The 20,824-nt window shown below is 44.6% G+C and overlaps 2 protein-coding genes across 6 annotated transcripts in view; one reads left to right on the plus strand and one right to left on the minus strand.

The window, feature by feature from the left end:
- The window catches only part of CFAP57 (cilia and flagella associated protein 57), a 73,527-nt gene extending 65,023 nt beyond the window's left edge, over nt 1–8,504 (minus strand). For 2 of the 5 annotated variants that reach the window (XR_013350472.1, XM_077845388.1), the window contains exons 1-3: nt 8,301–8,504; nt 3,247–3,563; nt 1,618–1,904 (exon numbers count right to left, since the gene is read on the minus strand). Coding sequence is in view for 4 of the 5 variants with exons in the window: in XM_077845388.1 (XP_077701514.1) it covers nt 1,618–1,904; nt 3,247–3,563; nt 8,301–8,457 (761 nt within the window). In the remaining variant the exon portion in view is untranslated. The remainder of the gene's footprint in view (nt 1–1,617; nt 1,905–3,246; nt 3,564–8,300) is intronic. The other 3 variants (XM_077845386.1, XM_077845385.1, XM_077845387.1) reach the window with 2 other exon arrangements.
- A 405-nt stretch (nt 8,505–8,909) lies between these two features.
- EBNA1BP2 (EBNA1 binding protein 2) lies at nt 8,910–17,020 on the plus strand. The gene is made up of 9 exons (XM_077845403.1): nt 8,910–9,080; nt 9,163–9,246; nt 9,417–9,586; nt 10,602–10,725; nt 11,813–11,902; nt 13,558–13,633; nt 14,119–14,212; nt 16,568–16,730; nt 16,839–17,020. Exons 1-9 carry the CDS (start codon nt 9,015–9,017, stop codon nt 16,887–16,889), a joined length of 918 nt encoding a protein of 305 aa, XP_077701529.1. The 5' UTR covers nt 8,910–9,014; the 3' UTR covers nt 16,890–17,020.
- The last annotated feature ends 3,804 nt before the right edge of the window (nt 17,021–20,824 follow it).

Below are 20,824 nucleotides of genomic sequence, written 5' to 3' on the forward strand. Positions count from 1 at the left end.
TCTTTGGGGGTGGGAGAAATCGCCCACTGTGAGCCCCAGAGCCAAAATACTACCCTTGGGCCTTGGACTGGTACACAAACTCCAAGGAGAGATTCACCACCCTGTGCAGTCACTATTATTACTGTGGTTGTTGTGTGCATTGTCATCCTCCTTTTGTTTAAGAAAAAGTGGCTCAGAGAGTTTTCTGAGATATGCAACTGGTAAGTGGGAGGGCTGAGATTTGAATCCAAGGTTCCATTTCCTTCCTTCCTCCCTTTTTTCTTTCCCTCCTTCCTCCCACATTACAAATATTTATTGGAATTACACTGTGTAAACAACTCTGTGAAACAATAGAAGTAAGATTGGCACAGTTTCTGCCCTCAGAAGCTTAGAGTCTAGGGGACAAATGCTAAGGACAGTTAGGGAGCAGGTGGGTGGGATGGGAGCAGCCAGTCAGCGGTAACAGGGTTTCAGAGGACAGTTACAGAAGAGGTATACCCATCTGAGATGAGCAGAGGCTGAGAGCCCTCAGCTGATCTGATGAACAAACATGAGTACGTCGGTATGTGAATGTGTCCAGAGGAGTGGGATAGGAGGAACTACCTGTGATCAAGCCCAGAAGCAAGAGTCCGAGAGACATATGTGGGAGATAGAGGCAGGAGCCAATGCTCCAGACGTAAAGATGGGTCAAAGCAGCAGGGATATGTGGGCCAAGTTCAGGAATCTGGGCTTTATTCTTAGAGCACTGGACCCACTGCAGGATTAGGAACACGGCAAACTGGAGGGCAGAGGGACTCATCAAGAAGCTCCTAATAGAATCATGAGCGGAAAGGAGAGGTCATGGCTGTGGGGTTCGGTGAAAAATGAACTGGAAGTTACCAAGAAAGAATGATCTACCATATGCCATGTGCTGGAGGGCTGAGGCTCCAGGGCCAGGCAGACAGGGCTACGATCTTGGGTGAGTCACTTAACCTATTTGAGCCTCACTGTTCTGTCTATAAAATGGGCATGACGATAATATATACCATATAGGGAAAGACTCAAATGAGAATACATATGAAGTGCTTAACGCAGTATCTAGGACATACGATGGCACATTCTAATATGTGTGAGATATGACTATTATTGACCATAGTAGAGGTAAACTTGACCTGAGCCCCCACTTTGCCCCATAGGCTTTTGTCAGATTTACCTACAACTTCCCTGCACTTCTTTGTGGGTCTGCTGGCTCCTTCCAAATTGTGAGGTCCTTGAGGACCCATGTCCCCAGCACCTAGCAAGGTGCCTTGCACACTGCAAGAACTTGGTGGCCAGTTATTGAATTGAATCAGAAAATTAGGCAGCCACTAGAAAATGTATGTTTGAAAATCTGCAGTTTTGAAGACCGGTCAAGCTGAAGTGCCTAAAAAATGAGATTACATATATAAATAAAAAGAAATGTATCTAGGCTGGGGTCATAGGTGTCAAATTTGTGCGTAAATATAGACGAACATGAGAAAGGCAGAGGGAAGGTGAAAAGAGTCGATTTTAAGGTTGAGGGGTTCTGAGTGACTGTAAAAAAATATGGTTTTTGGTATAATGCTATTGGGATGATGAGCATATTTTCACAAGAGCACCAGTGCAGAGGGATGTTATTACCTCTCCGATTCCTGGATCTTCTCCAGGTTCTTGGTCTCGCTGGTGGGCTCCTTGACCATTATACTTGTCTCCCAGCGTTGGTCTCCAGATTCAAAGAGGAAGAGCCTGCCTGTATCAGTGCCGACAATGATCTTGTCCTCAGACACCCAGGTGTGGGCTAGAAAGTTTTGGGGTTCTCCCCTCTGAAAATTGGTTTGCTTCAGAGTTCCCTCGGCAAAACGGAGCAGCTTAAACATCCCATTTCCAGTGACACAAACCTGAGTGTTATCCTGGGGATTGAAGCTCACCTGTAAAATATGAAAGGATAAAACTAATCTTGATGGAATTACTTCTCATTCTATGAATGAATATTTATTTCAGGTAGCTCAGCATATCCTTTAAACATCACTAAGTCATGATAAATTTTGATATCATATTTGATAAGAGCACAGATTCACTATATTTGTAGGACCCATGCATCGTAAGCTAGGAAACCTACAGAAATCATTTTACAAAGGCCAAAAAGAGGATAAGCAGATCTTGACAAAATGGAATGAAGGCTCAGCTGCAAAAGGAGGGTTTACGTGCCCTGTCCAGGGGGAAAGGGACCACATCAGTGAGAGCTACACAGTCTCATCAACTGGGATGGACAGTAATGGCAGTCAACCTACTAGATGGTGAGCAACTGACCGGCTGTAGTTTCTTCATTTCTGTATTCCTGAGGCTGGATTCATAGTAGGCACCAGGTGTTTACTGAATCTATTGGAGAGGATGTACTCTACTCTGAATAGGGATGCTGGACCCGACCTCACCAAGGTGAAATAATCTTCCAGTTCTCTCTGCTTTTGATCTGAGTCTGTGGCCACCAAGTATGCTCTGATTACTAGTTTCACCTCCCAGGTTCTCGATCACTAGGGAAGAACTACACCAGATAAATGATACGAGCGTTCTGGTTGTCACCTGCTGGGTTATTCACCAGCCTCTCGTGAGAATAAGGGAATCCATTCCTGGGACACTGACTGGCTAATATCTTTGAACATGAGCCCATCTGAGTCCTCGAACTTGTAGAGCTGAGTGCCAGATCCTAGCCTGAGGTGACTGCACCAAGATAAAACCTCCTTGGGACCCACTGCCTAAGCAGTCACCCAGCCTTCCCATAGGTCCTCTTCATTTTGCTCTCAAACCAGGATGGAAAGTTCCATTCCCCACTTAACTGCAATTTCATGGACCTGTTCCTCAAGACCTACCACTTCACATTACATTCCTGAAATCTTCCCACTGCCCAGCAGTGCTGCTAGGAAGAGGCCAGGACCAGCAAGGCGAAGTGAGTTCTCAATCCATCTCGGGGCCCGACCTGGGAAAGCAGTTCTGGGCCAGAGGAAAGAAGACAGGCACTGCGGGTGGGGACTTCTGCCCCTGCCACTCACACTACCTGTGTGATCCTGGGTGAGTGGCTTAATCTCTTGGAGCCTCAGTTCTCTCATCTATAAAAGTAAGATAATAATTATACAGAACACATATGGTTGTTGAGAGACTAAATTTTAAAATGCACATTAAGAAATCAGCACTGTTCCTGGCACATGGAAAGCATTCAATAAAGCTCTTCTTAGGTTTTATAACTTGCACGATACTTGTTATGCTGGGAGGTACCTGGTAGACAGCATTGTTCTGAGAGTCGGTTCTAACAATAGCCATTACTTTCTGTTTTTCCCACAGCCAATAAACAAGGTTTGACTCTGGAGGTGATGTCTGAGCCAACAGGTATTTGGAGTCCGGAGAAAAAGCCATGCTAATAAATCTCTGTACGGGAAAGTCAAAATTATTAAGGACTTTGCGCTTCCGGCAAGGGATGGATGACAGTTCATAAATGGTGATGACGGGTTTCTCTTGCACAATCTCGGAGATAGCGAGGTATCGCCGATTGGGACTGATGGACAAGGCCAGCATGCCCTGACTCTTGTCTGAGCCTGCGAACAGAGGTAAAGGGGATAATGAGGGCAGATCATGCTTTCATCATGACTCAACATGAACCAGGCACAGTGGTGGCAGGTTTGACACATGGGAGGAAGGCACAGAAATGGTTAAATGTCAATCCTGGCAGTTCCGTGGTACCACTGTGTCCGGGGTATTTGGAAAATGATGAGAATGGGTACCTCACTGCGGCTGAGGTGGGAGGAGAAGTCAGGGAATGATGCTAGGAGGACAAGGTGGGTTGGGGTGGGGATGCGCAGATGGCAGGTTGGGGTGGGGGTGGGCAGGTGGGCAGAGCAAAGGTGTGGATGTGAGGAAGGGTACAGGATGGCGGAGAACCGCAAACAGTGGGGTATGGCTGGAGAATCGCATGTGAGCCAGGGGAAACCAAAGCTGGGTCTAGAGGGGAGGGATAGGGAGGCCTTTATGCTCTGCACAGCCGGCACTCAATATTCCTCTACTTTTGAGGCCGAGAGGCCAACTACTGGCATCCTCAGGCTCTCTCGCAGTTAGGTCATTTATGTGACACTCAGGTTATGAGAGCCACAGACATCTGCTGGACTGACCTGAGGGTAAAGCTTGTGCTTTCTCAAAAACCAGAGATGGATGCAGGCTACCCCTAATTTTCCTGGAATATGTTGGTGATAACTGGTGACAGAGCAGTCATCTTGCAAACACGAGGTAACAAGCATGAGAATAAAAGCTGTGGTCTAGAAAGCAGAGGCTGAGGCAGAGATTAAGCGGCAAATGCTTTATTAGGGAGATAAAATCAAGCCCATGTTATGATTTTCATGGGCCCCTTCTTCCATTAGCGGTAAAAATTAATAAAATGCTTTAAAAATGAGTAAAATTATATTTTATGACTGCATTGGTATAAAGAAGGATATAATGCCAACTTGATTTATTATTATTATATTCATTTTCCTGGGTCTCTAAATGCATCACTGGCCCTAGGCTCTATGCTTCCCATGTCTTGTGAATAAACTGGCCCGGTTTCAGCACAGGGTAAGAGAGGGCGAGTGAGGCAGGGGGGATGCGCTAGCAAGTGATGCCACGGGCTCTGTGCTGTGCTCCAAAATGAGCTGCAGCAAGTCTGGCCAGCAGCAGGACCTCTCTGGAAGGGCTGCACGGAGTCAGTGTGCCTCAGCAAAGAACCCAGGTTTGTGGTCACTGGAAGCCTTGCATGAGAGTTTGGATTTTACCATGAAGACAAATGACTGTCACAGAAAAACTTGGAAGGGTTGGATGTGTGTTGTAGAAAGAACCCTCTGGCAATTGTGTGGGAGACAGTTCTGGATGGAGGGACACCAGAGGGGGGAGGGGCAGATTATTTCAAAAACAGGATGGTAGTGACAAGCAATATGAAAGCTGGGATGGGAGATGAGAGAAATCCTAAGTCAGACCGGTGGTGGCCTGGGTGTGGCAGGGAAAGGGAGAAATGTGCTATGACTGACATCTGGTGACGAGGAGAAGGGGTGACAGCTGGGAAAGAACACAGAGAGGGAGTTAGGGGTCATGGTGAGGATAATGTTTACTGATTTTTTGCTGAAAAGCCCATCCATTCATCCAAGGATTTTACTTTTATTCCTGTTCTTAGGGTTGCTAGTTTTTTTTTTTTCCTATTTCATTTTTTTTTTTAACCCTAAAGTCTTTACTTCATCTTGGGTTTGGGATGGTAAAAGGTATGAAACGAAGACTTAAGTTGATTCTCATTTCTCAAATACCTAACTAGTTGTCCCAGCACAGATTCCTAATGCCACCCTTTATGATATATCAAATTCACTTACATACACAAATATAGGTACCTGGGTTTCTGAGATATTTATACCAGCACCACATTATTTTTGTAATCATCGCTTTATCGCGTATTTCCCAATCTGGCGAGGGCCTTCAGGGAAGAGAGGGAACGAAAAGGAAAGCACAAATTCCATTCTGGATATATTGTGTGGGAGCTACACACTGTGGGACATTTAGGCATAGGCCTAGCAGACAGTTTATGTGATTCTAAAGCTCGGGGACAGGTTGGGACTGAAAATGCAGATTTGAGGTAAGAGTCACACTGGGGAGTTGAAACTGAGCAGAAATGAGATTGCCTCCAAGAGGGAAAGGAAAGCTTCTCCCTCCTTCCTTTTGTGCTTTCGCGCCAGGGCGGTACCTGGCATAGCATTGGTCCTCCTCATTTCCGAGTTCTGCTCCATTCATGATGGACTCTTTCTTTCTTGAAATATATTTCCCTCCTGTGTGGACCTCCTCTAATCTTTTTGGTTATTCCTTCAAAGACTCTTGTGCTGGCTCTTCCTCAGTTCCCCAGCACTAAATGTAGGAGTACTCCGGAGTTCACTCTTTAGGCTTCTTCTGTTTTATAAATACATTCACTCCCTAAGGGAATCTCATTTGAATGGCTTTGTATTTCATCTCTGTATGGATGACCCTCAAATTTCTATCACCAGCCTGGACCTCTCTCCCTTGTATCCAGATCCAAAATCAATCAAACTGCTCACTTAAGATCTCCATTGCCTACCTAGTGGGCATCCCAATCTTACTATGCCGGGAACTAGCCTCCTCATGCTCCCCACAAAACCTGCTCCTACTTCAGTCTTTTCTATCACTATCCCTACAGCCTGCCACTACCCCCACTCCAAGCCAACGTCTTCTCTTACCTGGTCTCCTACTTCCTCCCTTGCCCCTCCTTAAATCTATTCTCTATACAGTAGCCAAAGAGCCTGCTGAAACATAAGTTAGATCCTGTTACTCTGCTCAGAAGCCCCCCATGGCTTCCCACTTCATCAGACTACCACAGCCTTTGACCTACAAAACTGTGGTACTGCCCCATCTGGCCTCCCTCTACCCACTCTTCCATTCACTCCACTCCAGCCACACGACCTCCTTGCACACACTAAGCACCCTCCTAACTCAGAGCCTATCACCAAAGGCAAAAGTATAAAGCATAAAAGGAGAATATATTAATAATCTTGGGGTAGGGAAAAAAGGAAAAGGCTGATAAATTTCACTTCAATAAAACTAAGTATTTCTGTTCATCAAGATACCATAAAGAAGGAGAAAACACAAGTCCCAAACTGGAAAGAATTCTATAGAGAATATATAAAGTGTACATAAATCAATAATAAAGTTACAAAAAAAAATAAATAAAAAGAAAAGAAAAATGGATAGAAGACTGGAACAAGGCATTCACACAAGACTAAGTAGGAACAGCTTATAAACGTGAAAACCTATTCATCCTCACTAGTAATGGAAAAATGCACACTAAAACTACATTGAGATACTCTTTCTCAACAATTAGCTTAGCAAAAAATTAAGAAGCTTGACAATGCTAAGGGTTGAAGAGGTTGGAAAGGAATGGTAACTCTCATGCAGTCCCTAGAAGTGTAAATTGGCACTACCACATTACCCAGTAATTTTAGTCCTGGCAGTGTGCCCTGCACAAGTGGATGAGCACATACCAATGAAAGAAACTTTATAGTGGCATGCTTTGTAACAGCAAAAAACTGTTGTTTCCCAAATGTTCATTCACACTAGAATGGATAAATATATTTGAGATGTTCATATGATAGAATACTATATAGCAATAAAATAACTCAGTTTATATGTATTAAGATGTATTACTCTCAAAAGCATGATGTTGAACAAGAGGCAAGTGGCATATGTACAACTATGATTACATTTATATAAAGTTGGTAAGTAGCAAAGACAAAACTATCACTTATATAAGGCCACACATAAGTGTGGTAAAACTGTATAAAGAATAAAGGAGTAATTACAATATCTGGGATGGGGTGTGAATATGCATGTGTGAGAACGAAATCAGGGAGAAACACTGGAATTGGCCATGTTCTATTTCCTACCCTGTGTGGTGGGTTCACAGACCTACATTTTATTATGGTTTTTTAGATATTACATATTTCTAGTGAATGCTCTTTTGTATGCATATGTCATGATGAAACATTTTGAATGCAACAAAGACTGGAAAAAGAGTGATTAAGTTGTGGAAATTGTGTATAACATTAAAAGGATCGGTGTGAATAAATGTTAACACTATACAGATGGTTATTTGTGACTGGTGATAAAATCTCCAGGGTCTTCATCATACATGGATTCAAAAGGTGCTGTAATGAAGTTAATGATCTCTGGAAAAAACTGTATTTAGACAATTCAAAAAATGGTCTTGCTGATGACAAAGACAATGAAAAGAGACTCTAAAATAATTTTTTTCAAATGAGTGGGAAATATGAGAAAGGGAGACAGAACATGAGAGACTCCTAACTCTGGGAAATGAACTAGGGGTGGTAGAAACGGAGGTGGGCAGGGGGTGGGGGTGACTGGGTGACAGGCACTGAGGGGGGTACTTGATGGGATGAGCACTGGGTGTTATTCTATATGTTGGCAAATTGAACACCAATAAAAAATAGATTAAAAAAATAAAATATTTTTTTCACTAAATCACAGTGGAAAAAAAACTACTTTTAAATTAACATTATTTTACAGTGATTTTCACTATGTATGTGTGATTACTCTGTATGCCAAACAATGCAGGTAGACATGTACTCCGTCTACATTTATAAAACTATACCCACATTTAAGTTGGTGAAAAATATCTTCCTTTCAATAACCTTGTTGGGATTAGGAGATTATATATATATATATATATATTTTTTTTTTTAGGGGGTTATATTTGGTACGTACAGTTAATGTGTCAGGATGGAAAGGGTTTTTACCTGGAATGAATTTTTGCCACTTCTGATCCATGTTGTACTTCACACAGTAATTTCCTGAAGGAAATATAATGATCTGTTCATCGAAGAAGAAGATATTGTTGGCCACGTGAGCTCGAAGACCAAAAACGTGCAGCGACTGAGCCACCACGGTCGACATGGTACCAGGCACCGGGGTTCTGCTGAACGTCCAGCGCAGAGGGTGAGCCTGGAGGTACGCGTCGCCCCGCCCCCGGGCCCGCCCCCGGCCCCGCCCCCGCCCCATCGCATCTTGCCCACGGCCCCGCCCACACCCGATCGCGTCCCGCCCATGGCCCCGCCCACACCCGAGGCCCCGCCCCGGAGCCCACCTCCTCTTCCCCCCACTCCTCCCCAGCGCACTCCTCACCCCGTCTCGCCGCGGCCGCGTCTCCTACTTCTCCTCTCTCCTCAGTTCCCGGCTACGGGCGCCCCCTTTCGCTCCTTCCCTCCGGGTCACCAGACTACTGGGGTATCCAGCGGTAGAACCCCCAACAGGTCCCGGGCTCTCTCGGACGCCTGAGCGGTTCCTATAGCAACGGCAAACCGGAAGTGTGGTTCTGCAGCCGGAAGCGGAAGTCCCGGTCTCGGCGGCGGCTGCGAGCCCGCGGCGCAGGTGCGGCTCGGGCCCACGTGGGCCGAGGCAACAGGCGCTGGTTTCCGGCCGCGCGGACCTCGGGCCGCCCGCCTCGCTCCGACATGGACACCCCCCCGCTGTCGGGTTCGGACTCGGAATCTGAGGATTCTCTGGTCACGGACCGAGAGGTGGGTGTCAGCCGAGCGCGCGGGGCCGGGCGCGGGGGGCGGTCCCCGCTCCCCGGTGCCGACTGCCGATTGTGCCCCGCAGTTGCAGGATGCGTTTTCCCGAGGCCTCCTGAAGCCAGGCCTCAACGTCGTGCTAGAGGGGCCGAAGAAGGCTGTGAACGACGTGGTGAGCTCGGGCGCCGGGTCGGGGGGTCCTGGGACACGGGATGCTCTCCAGGCGCTGTTGGGCTCGTCGGGCCGAGGCCTCGTCCCCGGGAAGACTCGGCCTGCGCGCTGCCGGGCGGGCCAGTTCCCCTCCCGCGTCCTTCATGCAGCCTCGGTGTCTGCATTTCCTAGAGTGGCCTGAAGCAGTGTTTGGCTGAGTTCAAGCGGGATCTGGAGTGGGTTGAAAGGCTCGATGTGACCCTGGGTCCCGTGCCGGAAGTCGGTGGACCTCAGTCAACACCCCAGACCAAGGATCAGAAAGCTGTTGATCCAGAAGACGACTTCAAGCGGGAGATGAGCTTGTAGGTTTGTCTTCAAGGGTGGGAGTTTCGGGTGCCTGTACTGGAGTGGGGGCGCGGGTCGTGAGCCTGTACTTCTCGGAAGCTGGCCTCAGCCTGAAGGTAGGAAGGGCTTCTTTATACTCAGGAGAGCTAAGGAGATTGTGCCTGGTGGAGGGAGGAGCCCCTCGGTCCACCAGTTGCAACGAGGGAAGAGCCCCTCGGTCCACCAGTTGCAACCGAGGGAAGAGCCCCTCGGTCCACTAGTTGCAACGAGGGAAGAGCCCCTCGGTCCACCAGTTGCAGTCAGGGAAGAGCCCCTCGGTCCACCAGTTCTAATCGAGGGAAGAGTCCTTTGATCCACCAGTTGTAATCGAAAGCCCAGTGTATTTTTTTTAAGATTTTTTTTTAATAAAAAAAAAGATTATTTTTAAATTTTATTTTGAAGTATTCAGTTTTAAAGGTTTTTTTGGACTTTCAGATATTTAAACAAAAACTTGTCTCTGGAAGGTTCTTACATGAACTTTTCTCAGTGACTGCATAAGAATTCATTATCAGTTCATGGGTACTTTTTTTTTTTTTAAGATTTTATTTATTTATTCATAAGAGGCACACAGAGAGAGGCAGAGACACCGGCAGAGAGAGAAGCAGGCCCCATGCAGGGAACCCAATGTGGGACCCCAGGATCATGACCTGAGCGAAAGGCAGATGCTCTACCTCTGAGCCATCCAGGTGCCCCATTTTCATGGGTATTTTCAATGTGGTCATCCTCTTAAACTGATTTATTTTTAGCAGAACTCCCCTTCTTCTTTAAAGTGTATATGACTAAATTTCTCCTAGATACCAAGTTCATGAGGTTTTATTACATTTTTACTTGTGTGTGTGTGTGCTTGCTGGTGGAGGTCAGATGTTGAGAGTTTTTCTGACCATGGATAACTCCAAGGTTATCCCTGATGGATAGGCAAGTGAGAAGGAATAGAAGGTCTCTCCCTTAGCTTATTCCCAGCTTGTCCTACATCACACTGTCTTGCATCCTCAGCTACCGGCAGGCCCAGGCTGCGGTGCTGGCGGTATTACCCCGCCTCCATCAGCTCAAAGTTCCTACCAAGAGGCCCACTGACTATTTTGCAGAGATGGCCAAGTCTGATCAGCAGATGCAGAAGGTAAGAAACAAAGGTTTTCTCTGGAAAGCTGAGGCTTTATACTTACGTGTGGTCAGCTGGCTTTTTTTTTTTTTTTTTTTTTTGGTCAGCTGGCTTATCTCCAATAATGTTTTAAAAAAGACTAAGCCCAATATTAGGGAAGTGGTTTTCAGAGGACAATTACTGTCTTAACCGTCTACCTCAAACGTGTGCTAGTTACCACCAGTTTGATAAATTTAAAGATGATTTTTTTCCCCTTAATTTAGACATTTAAGGAGAGGAGAAGTTCTATAAGAACTGTGGTTCCTGAGATAAAGATGGCCTTTTGCATTTCCTGGTTGTGTGGTCCTGGCATGTGGTATAGAGAAAATACACTTCTTGTCCTGCCATTGCCAGGGGGTGGTGCTATAACCAACTGATACACGATTCTTTTTCTCTGGGTCTCAGTTTTCTCTAAGATGAGGTAGTAATTAATAGCAGATGTAGTATAATTTAAAGTTGGGTGGAACTTGGTCCTCGTTTAACTATGGGAGGAAGGGAATTGCCAACATTTAATCCAAGATCTATATTCCAATATAGGTCTCAAACTGGGTTTTAGGGAGCTCTTGTCTCCGTGGTACTTGGGGAAGCTAATTTAGAGATGAGCTGGGGCACATCTCTGGACACTCACGCTGACAAGTGTGACTAAAGTGTGTGCGTCTAATGGAGAAGCCTGGGTTCCTGATGCCTGCTTGAGTTTTTAACGTGTATGTGGCATGTTAGAGAAGGGAAGTGAGGCTGCATACTGGTTTGACCTCAGTCAGCAAGGTTGTAGGGTTGGGGAGAAGTTTGTCCTCCTGGTAAAATGGCAAGCAGGCCTATTTGCATAACAGGACAGCCAGCACACCAAGAGGGAGATGGCTTTCAGGTCCTACCCCTAATACTCTTGGTATCTTGGACCAAGTACTCAGCCTTTGGGCTTCTTGTCCTCATGTGTAAAACACGATTTATAAGTTTCCTTTGAGCTCCAGTTTGCAGAACTGGGAAGATCTGTTCCCATTCCAGTGCGCCCTAAGTAGTGGTCAGCCCAGATCCAAATAACATAAGCTGACAACATTTTGTGTTTTAGATTCGACAGAAGCTGCAGGCTAAACAGGCAGCCATGGAGAAGTCTGAAAAGGCGAAGCAACTGCGAGCACTTAGGAAATATGGGAAGAAGGTGAGAAGGAAAGTGTGTGGTGGGCATAGGATGTTGCTGAGTGTTTGTCAGCCCGGGGTGCCGGGGTCCGATCTGGTTCTCTGCCCTGTGTCTGTTCCATCTTGTGTTGATTATTGCACTGCAGAGGGGGGATGTGTGCTTGGATTCGTAAACACCATCTTTCCTTGACACTGGAGTCTTGAGGGGGCAGGGCTGGGTGGGAGGAGGTAGCCTGGTAACTGCAGGTGTGTCATTCATTTGCACATCTGTACAGTGAAGAGTTGGGTTCAAATCAGTGGGGCCAAACCCCACTCTACAGCAAAACCACCTGGGAAAATTTTTCAAAACAGATTTCTAGGCTTCAGGGTGTCAGGGAATCTGCAGGTATTGTCTTCTCTTCCCCGCAAAACTTTTTACATGATTCTGAAATGCATCCTGCTTTGGAGAATCGCTGGCCTAGATGTTTGTTAAGTCTTTGAAGGAACCATATCATTGATTGTCATCCAAGTGAGAGGACAAATGGCACCTGTGTGCTTGAACTGCTGTGGATGTCTGAGTTCTAATTTAAAATCTAGGGAAAGTGTCCTTGGTTTTTCCTCTTTATTTCATGGTTCTTTGGGAAGGACGATGACAGGAATTAAAGTCAGGGTAGTGGGAAGAAGTGAGTGTAAGGAGGATCAACATGAGTGTTCAGACTTTGTCAGCATTTTTGGACATAAACATTCATGATCTGGGGTGCTGTGCTGCTGTCCACATTTGGAGTCATTTCACTGACAAGTCCTCAGCAGAGCAAGAGTAGATTAGCATCCTGTTCTCTGCAGAAGGGCAGCTCTGCATTTATTGGATTGATCTGGTAGTTGATGGTTGAGGTCAACTCAAGGGCCTAAGTGGTTGGTAGTAACGGAACCTAATTGATCAAAGGCGAAGAAAAACTTCCTTTGGGCCTGTTAGCTCACTGCTTCTAATTTGAGGAAACATCATGTCAGTGGTTCTCAGTTGGGGATAATTTTGCTTAGCAGGGAATATTCAGCAATGCCTGGAGATATTTTTGGTGTCACATCTCAATGGGGACTGAGCTACTCAGATCTAGTGGATAGAGGGCAGGGAGGCTGCAAAATGTCCTACAGTGCCCAGGACAGGCCATCCACCCCTCCATAAAGAGTGATCCTGTCCAAGCTATCAGTAGTATTGAGATTGAAAACGCTGCCTTCGAATGGAAGCATCTGTTTTTATCCTTACAACTGTTTTGCTTTTCGTTTTTTGGGGGGATTGTTTCTGTTGATACTTTCATGCCTACTAACAGTAGGGGCTAGATACAGAACCTGAGAATTGATTGTAGATCTAGATGTGACTTGCTATGGTTTTGTAGGCAGAATTGTGTAATCAGGTAAGAGTGTAGACCCCTGGGTGTGAATTCAGCTGTACACTTTCTTGCTGTGTGACTCAGGCAAGTTACTTAGGCTCTCTGTGCTTCAATTTCAGGGAGTGTTAGGAATTTCTGCTTCATGGGGTAGCTGAGAAGATAAACTAAGAATACACTTAGAGCTTTACCATAGTTTTGGCACACAGTAAATGTTCAGTGGCCGCGGTGTTAGCATAGTGTTACCAAGCGGATGTAGACACTTGCAATGATGGTGGTCTGGAGTGGGTGTGACAGCCCTATGTTCATGTCCCAGGTGCAAACAGAGGTTCTTCAGAAGAGGCAGCGAGAGAAAACACATATGATGAATGCCATTAAGAAATATCAGAAAGGTCAGTATATCTCCCTTCTAAGGATATAGGGGAGCAGGGGCCGCTGCTATTTTAACATATCCTGCTTCTAGAGCCTTGATTGATTTGGAACCATTGGACCTAAGGTTTGGGAACAGTGTGGGGAGCAGAATATGCCTCTTAAAATTAATTTAGCGGGATCCCTGGGTGGCGCAGCGGTTTGGCGCCTGCCTTTGGCCCAGGGCGCGATCCTGAAGACCCAGGATCGAATCCCACGTCGGGCTCCCGGTGCATGGAGCCTGCTTCTCCCTCTGCCTGTGTCTCTGCCTCTCTCTCTCTCTGTGTGACTATCATAAAAAAAAAAAAAAAAAAAAAAAAAAAAAATTAAAAAAAATTTTTAAATTAATTTAGCAAGTAACCACCTTTTTTTTTTTTTTTTTTTTTTTTTTTAAGTAACAACCTTCTTTTGAAGCTTCAGTTTTTCTTAAAATGTGTTAATGCTGATCAAAGTACCTTTTCACCCCCAGGCTTTTCTGATAAACTGGATTTTCTTGAGGGGGATCAGAAACCCGTTGCACGGAAAACAAAGGAAGGAGCAAAAAGCCAGCAGATGAAGAAGGGGTATGAAGGATTCTGGTTTGGTTTTGTGGTGGGTACTGGGCAAGCAGTCCAGGGGCAAGTTGGGGAGACCATAGGAGTGGCCTCAGGGTTGAGAGAGCGCAGTGCTACCTGCAGCCAAGGCTAAAGGCCTATGTGATGGATCCTTTTAGCCATATCAGTCTTAGAAGATTAAAGTAGGGTGATCTAGGGAGCACCTGGCTAGCACAGTCAGTAGAGCATTTGACTCTTGATCTTGGGGCTGTGAGTTCAAGCCCCACGTTGGACGTAGAGCTTACTTAAAAAAAAAAAACAAAAAACTAAAGTAGGGTGATTTAAGCATCTGGCACATTTTAAGTGAATATTTAGTAGAAGTAGATTCCTCATCTCACAGCACAATGGTTAAGTGTATAGACCTAGGGTTAGGGTCTAAAGTCCACCATTTTGGGTAGTTTTGAGCAAGTTTCTTGCCTTTTTTTTTTTTTTTTTTTTTTGAGTTCAATTTGCCAACATATAGCATAACACCCAGTGCTCATCCCATCAAGTGCCCTCAGTGCCGGTCACCCAGTCACCCCCACCCCCTGCCCACCTCCCTTTCCACCACCCCTTGTTCGTTTCCCAGAGTTAGGAGTCTCTCATGTTCTGTCTCCCTTTCTGATATTTCCCACTCATTTTCTCTCCTTTCCCCTTTATTCCCTTTCACTATTTTTTATATTCTCCAAGTGAATGAGACCATATAATGTTTGTCCTTCTCCAATTGACTTATTTCACTCAGCATAATACCCTCCAGTTCCAACCACATCGAAGCAAATGGTGGGTATTTGTCGTTTCTAATGGCTGAGTAATATTCCATTGTATACATAGACCACGTCTTCTTTATCCATTCGTCTTTCGATGGACACCAAGGCTCCTTCCACAGTTTGGCTATTGTGAACATTGCTGCTAGAAACATCGGGGTGCAGGTGTCCCGGCATTTCACTGCATCTGTATCTTTGGGGTAAATCCCCAGCAGTTACTTGCCCTTTCTAAATATTAGTTGCCTCATCTGTGAAAATGAGAAAAGTGTATGCCTGCATAGCATTATGCAGACTTAAAAGGGCTAATGGCGGATATTATTATTTTCTTTCTAGTTTACCTTTATGTATCCCTAGACACTGGGGCTGGGAGAAATGATAATTTCAGTAGAATATATTAATGCCATGATAAAGATATGTAAGGAGTAGCGTAGAAGCACATTTTAGAAATAGCTGACCCGTTCTGGGGATCAGGGTGTGAGGATGGCTTCCTGGAGGAGAGCCCCACCTGAGCTTAGTCTGAAGGATGAGCAAGAATTAACCAGGAGAATAGGAGAGACACAGGTTTCAGCAAAAATGAACACAAATGAGCAAAAGCGTAGAGATGAGAACAGGTTTGTGCATGAGGAACAGCAAGGATCTGGTACTGCTGGGAGTTCAGTGTGGGGCAAGGAGAGGTGAGATGTAGCTGGAGGGGGGTCTGGGCCAAGTCACAGAGGCAGTGTGTGCCTTGTTAAGAAGTTTGGGTTTTAGCCAGTAGGCCATGGGAGAGACATTGATTGAGTAAAGCACTCAAAATAATGACCACATCATAGTCATGTATTTGAAAAATTACGGTGGTACTTGTATATAGTATGGACTCGAGGGAGGCAGAGAATTCAATAAAGGGGCACTACAAAGTCCAGAGAGCAGTGATAATGGGCTAAAAGTGGTAATGGGGGCAGAGAAGAGAAAACAGGTCGAAGAAACATTTGAGAAGTAATAAATTAGCAGCACTCAGTAATTGTGTTGGGTGTAGAGAGTGAAAGGAGGAAGAATCAAGGCTGGTGCCCAGGTTTCTAGCCCTGGAGGCTGGAATAGATGGTAGGACCACCAACCTCAAGTCGGTGTTTATATACGGAAGGTGAAACCAGTGTGGGAAAGGGAGATGGCATGTGATTTTGGATATGCTGAATGTGAGATTCCTGCGGAATGACCAGTTTTAAAATTTATTACATTTGAATGTTAACTGCCTGTACTACCCTCGAAAGGAATAGAAACGACTAAGAATGATCTAGCAAGAGTTAGTTAGAATAGAAGAAGCTTTCTAGAGATAAGTATTGAGCCGCAAGATCTATGTGGATCCTTTCCTGGTTCTTGCTTTGTTTTCTTGCACTAGTGGTTAAAACTATAAGTGGATGAGCTTGCCTGGGGAGTTTTTAAGAGTTAAGAATGCAGGGTTGAGGACGAGATTCTGGGTAGCAGTAGCGTCTAGCTCTAAGCAAAGAGCTTTTGCTTATAGACAGGAAACTAAGGATACTGATGGGCCATAAGATCCATCAGGATTTGCAGTGCTGTGGGTAACTTGTAAGCCTGCTTTTTTTAGGCCCAGCGCTAAGCGACGCTATAAAAACCAGAAGTTTGGTTTTGGTGGAAAGAAGAAAGGCTCCAAGTGGAACACTCGTGAGAGCTACGATGATGTATCCAGCTTCCGGGCCAAGACAGCTCATGGCAAGGGCCTCAAGAGGCCTGGAAAGAAAGGATCAAATGTAAGTGAGCCGTGGGTCCCATCCCACTTCTACCCGCATCTTCCTGTCCTTGGGGCAGAAGGCCAAGCTGCTTTGTGACCACATGTGCTATTATTTCTTTTTCCGTAGAAGAGACCAGGAAAACGGACACGAGAGAAAATGAAGAGCAGACCACACTAAGCAGCATCTTTGTATACAAAGAACCAAGAAAAAGGGTTGCAAACTTGGGATTTCAGCATACAGTTGGATCTCTTGTGTTGGTTTCTTTTTGTAAAAAGTTCTTTCAATAAACAGTTTTCAAAGAAACACAATCATGGTTAAAAACTCAGGACTAAAAGATGGAGAAGTTACTTTTATATATTAAGTAGGATTGCTATTGATTGACGATAATTTAGACTTTGAGTCCAAATCGTCTTTTTTTTTATGATATATGAAGACTTAACTTGCACCTTCCTCATGCTTCTAAGTAATTGTATCACGATTCTAGATAAGTCAAGAATCAGTGATCGTATCATTATGATTATTTAAATACCCATCACTGTCAAGCTACGTGTACTATGATAAAATTTCCTTTGTGATACAGCTGTGGGTTTTCCTTGAGTTAATTATCACCTCATATTTTTCTGTGTGCCTGATTTTCCTTGTATATCCTTATTTTTCCTTAGACACATGTCATTCTTTCCACCTTATAGTTTCCTGTCTGTCATACAGCTCTCACCCTGCCTCTTCTAGACCATCTGGATTGAACTCACTATTTCCTGGATCCCATTTCTGTCTTAGATTATGCCTTCTTTTGCCATGTACCATCTTCTAGTATCTTCCTAGAAGGGATCTCCTACACATCTCTGCAGTTGCCTTTAGTTTGGCTGGTGGGAGTTGTCCTGAGAATGTTGTAGGCATAGCCTCCCCACTGAAAAGTTGCTGCCATTCCTTCTCTTCTGGAAGCTTTTCCTCTCCCAGCGATCTGAAATTCCATGATGACCTGCCTTGGCGTGGGCCTGTTTTATTTCTTTGCTTAGGGTGTTTGGAAGGATGCTAGATCTTTTGTTCTGGCAAATTTTATTTGATAGCTTCTCCCTATTTTGTTGTTGTTGTTGTTGTTGTTGTTTGTTTGTTCTAATTCTGGAGTTTGTTAGTCAAATTTTGAACCTCTTCTGATGATCTTCTAGGTTTGTGTTTTAGTTCCACTTCAGGGAAAAGATTTCTTTGATTCTTTTTTTCTAATCATTCAGTGAATATTTAGCTTTCATTTTACACTTTATCCCCAAGAGTTCTTATTCTTTCACCTCAGAATGTGAATTATGATTTTCGTTTTTTGAGAGTTATTCTGTTCCTTTCATTCTGTTTCCTTGGGTTTCCTCCAGCCCCTCCCTGTGCATTTTGATCCCCGTTTTTCATGTTGAGCTGTATGGAAGTCAGGAGCACTGGCTGGGCCAGACTGCTGGGTTAATACCTGTTTCTGCTACTTCGCTGTGTGACCCTGGGCGTGTTATTTTTTCTGTGCTATGTCCTCTCTGTATAGTGAGAATAATCTACCAAATACAGTTCCTGTCAATATTAAGTGAGTTAATACGTGTAAAATGCTTTAGAACATTGCCTGCCATATAGTAAGAGTTTTTACCTGCTTGGAATTATTTTGGTGGGGGGCTTTCCATAATGTCTGAGCCTTAGTGGTACCTATTTGAGAGGTACTCCGATTCTGGCTGGAAGCCAGGAATAGGTAGGACATGGATGGGCAGGTCACGTTGCATGTTGGGTTTTATTCTGTTGATAGGGTGGGAAGTTTGTTTACCTGCCCTTCCTTTCTCCATTACAGTTTAGAAACCATACATTAAGGACTAGAGATATCTGAGAACTGTATATTCTTAAGCAGAAAAAATAATTTATTTTCCCATTGTTTCCTTTCTTGTAGAGTCATTGGTATATAAAGAAAGGACGTTTCTGGTTCCCTATGATTCTAGTACAAAAAGAACGAATTTAGGTTTTGTAAAGTAATTTCAGTTAACAAAATTCCGAGCAAACAGGTCATGTTTTCAGAAGACCAAAACGTGTTACCCTGACCTATTTTTGACAATCTACAATATTAAGTGGGTGGGGGTAATGTATAGGAATTCAAAGAAAGGGCCTCAGAATCAGTTCAAGAGTTTGGGTCAGGTGTGGAACACATTGAGAGTTTTAGGAAAGGAGAACACAAGTTTACAGTTCATACCAGCAAGGCCAAGTGTAGGTCATTACTGCCAGCACTTTTAAAGACATTGAAAGCTGTGTACCTTACCTTCCTTCTTTTTTTTTTTTTTTTCTTGTATAGCAAATGGAATCCCTTTCCTTAATTTCAGAGATAGATATACTTTGTAGAAGTCACTTATGTCACCTCTCTACCATGTCAGCCCTCACGGGGTCACCAGGGTGCAGGCAGGATTAACCTTCCCATTGCATTATATCGCAACCCCAGGCACCAAGACCTAGGTGGGGACCCAGATGGGGACCCGGCAGTTCCTGGCACCAAAGATAGGCTGTTCTTGCTTTGGGTGGATTTCCATTCCCGCGGTAGCAGTTTCTCAGCAACACTTCACGTTTCAGTTACCCAAGTATTATCAACTCTGAGTAAGGGCAGAAAGTAGAAACTTTACTGCTAGCTCCACAAATCAGTCCATAAATCATGACCAAAATAACAGATGCATAACCAGGGAGCAGCCATCCCTGCCAGAGCCTGGGTGGCAGGTCACTGCACATCTTGCTCAGTTCATGCACAGATGGCCAAGAGGGTGTGTGCATGTGGCTGGTCTCCCAGAGACCCATATTTTACAAAAATAGGCTATTAAAAGAATCCACCAACAAAGATGAAAGAGGGACAAGAAAGTGCAGGTGGTCAGGTTGGAAGTAAAATTTGAATAGGACACAAGTGGAGCCCTAGGAGAAAGAGGTGACAAGGGCATGGTGACACTTGCTTCCTGGAGACTGGGTACACGGCCAGAAGGGGAGCGGAAGCAACACAGGAAAATGATGAAAAGGCTGAAGATGTCCCAGAGGAAGTGACACCAGCAGGAAACTTCACGTGAAAGGGGCTCATGGAGGGATTTTGTAACATTGAAAGTACAGGTGACAAAATGGTGGAAGTGAATCCAAATTTAGGAGTAAGACAGTTTGCCAAGTTTTCTCTGTGTCATGTGCAAGGAAAAAAAGGCAAGCACTTTTTTTTTATAAATAAAACACTTGGTTTTCAATGTTTTTAATATTTTAAATTACAGTCTACCAAATACTAGTTTTACTATTTTCTTTTTATGCATTTAACAATAGGGGGTTTTAGTACTTTGATGAACTTTTTAAAAAACTTTTCATCACCATATTTTGAGGAGAGCATAAAGTGGATATGCAGAGATGTGAGTCTAATTTTCTGATCCTAGTGTAAATTATAAGAGCTCAGGTCCCTGGTTCTTTCTCATTACAGAATTGTTGGTTCTGAGAGTAATCGCTGCTCCTGCAGGTCTGTTCCTTTAAATACAGCACGTTCTCCTCCCCAACACCAAACAAAATAGAATATGCTGTTAGGCTGTACACAGGCAGTGCTCACACGCACCATAGTGCAGGGCCATAAAAATGAGCTGCTTGCTGAAATCATGCAAGGCGATCTTAGTAAATTTTGATAAATTGTTTTAAAGGTTATGAAGGTAGAAGGGTGCTCAGAGCTCCCATGCCCTCTTCAGGTATGACATCTTCCCTGCACCTTGATGCATCCACCAGCCTGGAAGCTCTCCAGACTCCAGTTTCAGGGTTTTTAGGAGGTTTCACTATGCAGGCACGGTTGATTAAGTCACTGACCACTGGTGATGGTCTTCTGTCCCTCTTCCCTCCCCAGGGGTTGGGGGTTATGGCTAAAACTCCCAAGTGTCTAATCAAGGTTTGGTCTTTCTAGTGAGCAGCTAATGAGAGGCTGCTAAGAGTTACCTCATTAGAGGAAAAGGTGCCCCTACCCCTCTCAGGAAATTATATGGGATTTAGGACCTGATACCACAGGTCCCTTACAGCAAAAGGATTATCATAGTTAAGAGATCCTGGCACATTTCTAGCTGCCCAAGTAGTCAATAGTCATCATCATCTTGTATGAAAATGTCTCC

This window comes from Canis aureus, chromosome 13 (genome assembly GCF_053574225.1).
Source record: "Canis aureus isolate CA01 chromosome 13, VMU_Caureus_v.1.0, whole genome shotgun sequence".
NCBI classification, from domain to species: Eukaryota; Metazoa; Chordata; class Mammalia; order Carnivora; family Canidae; genus Canis; species Canis aureus.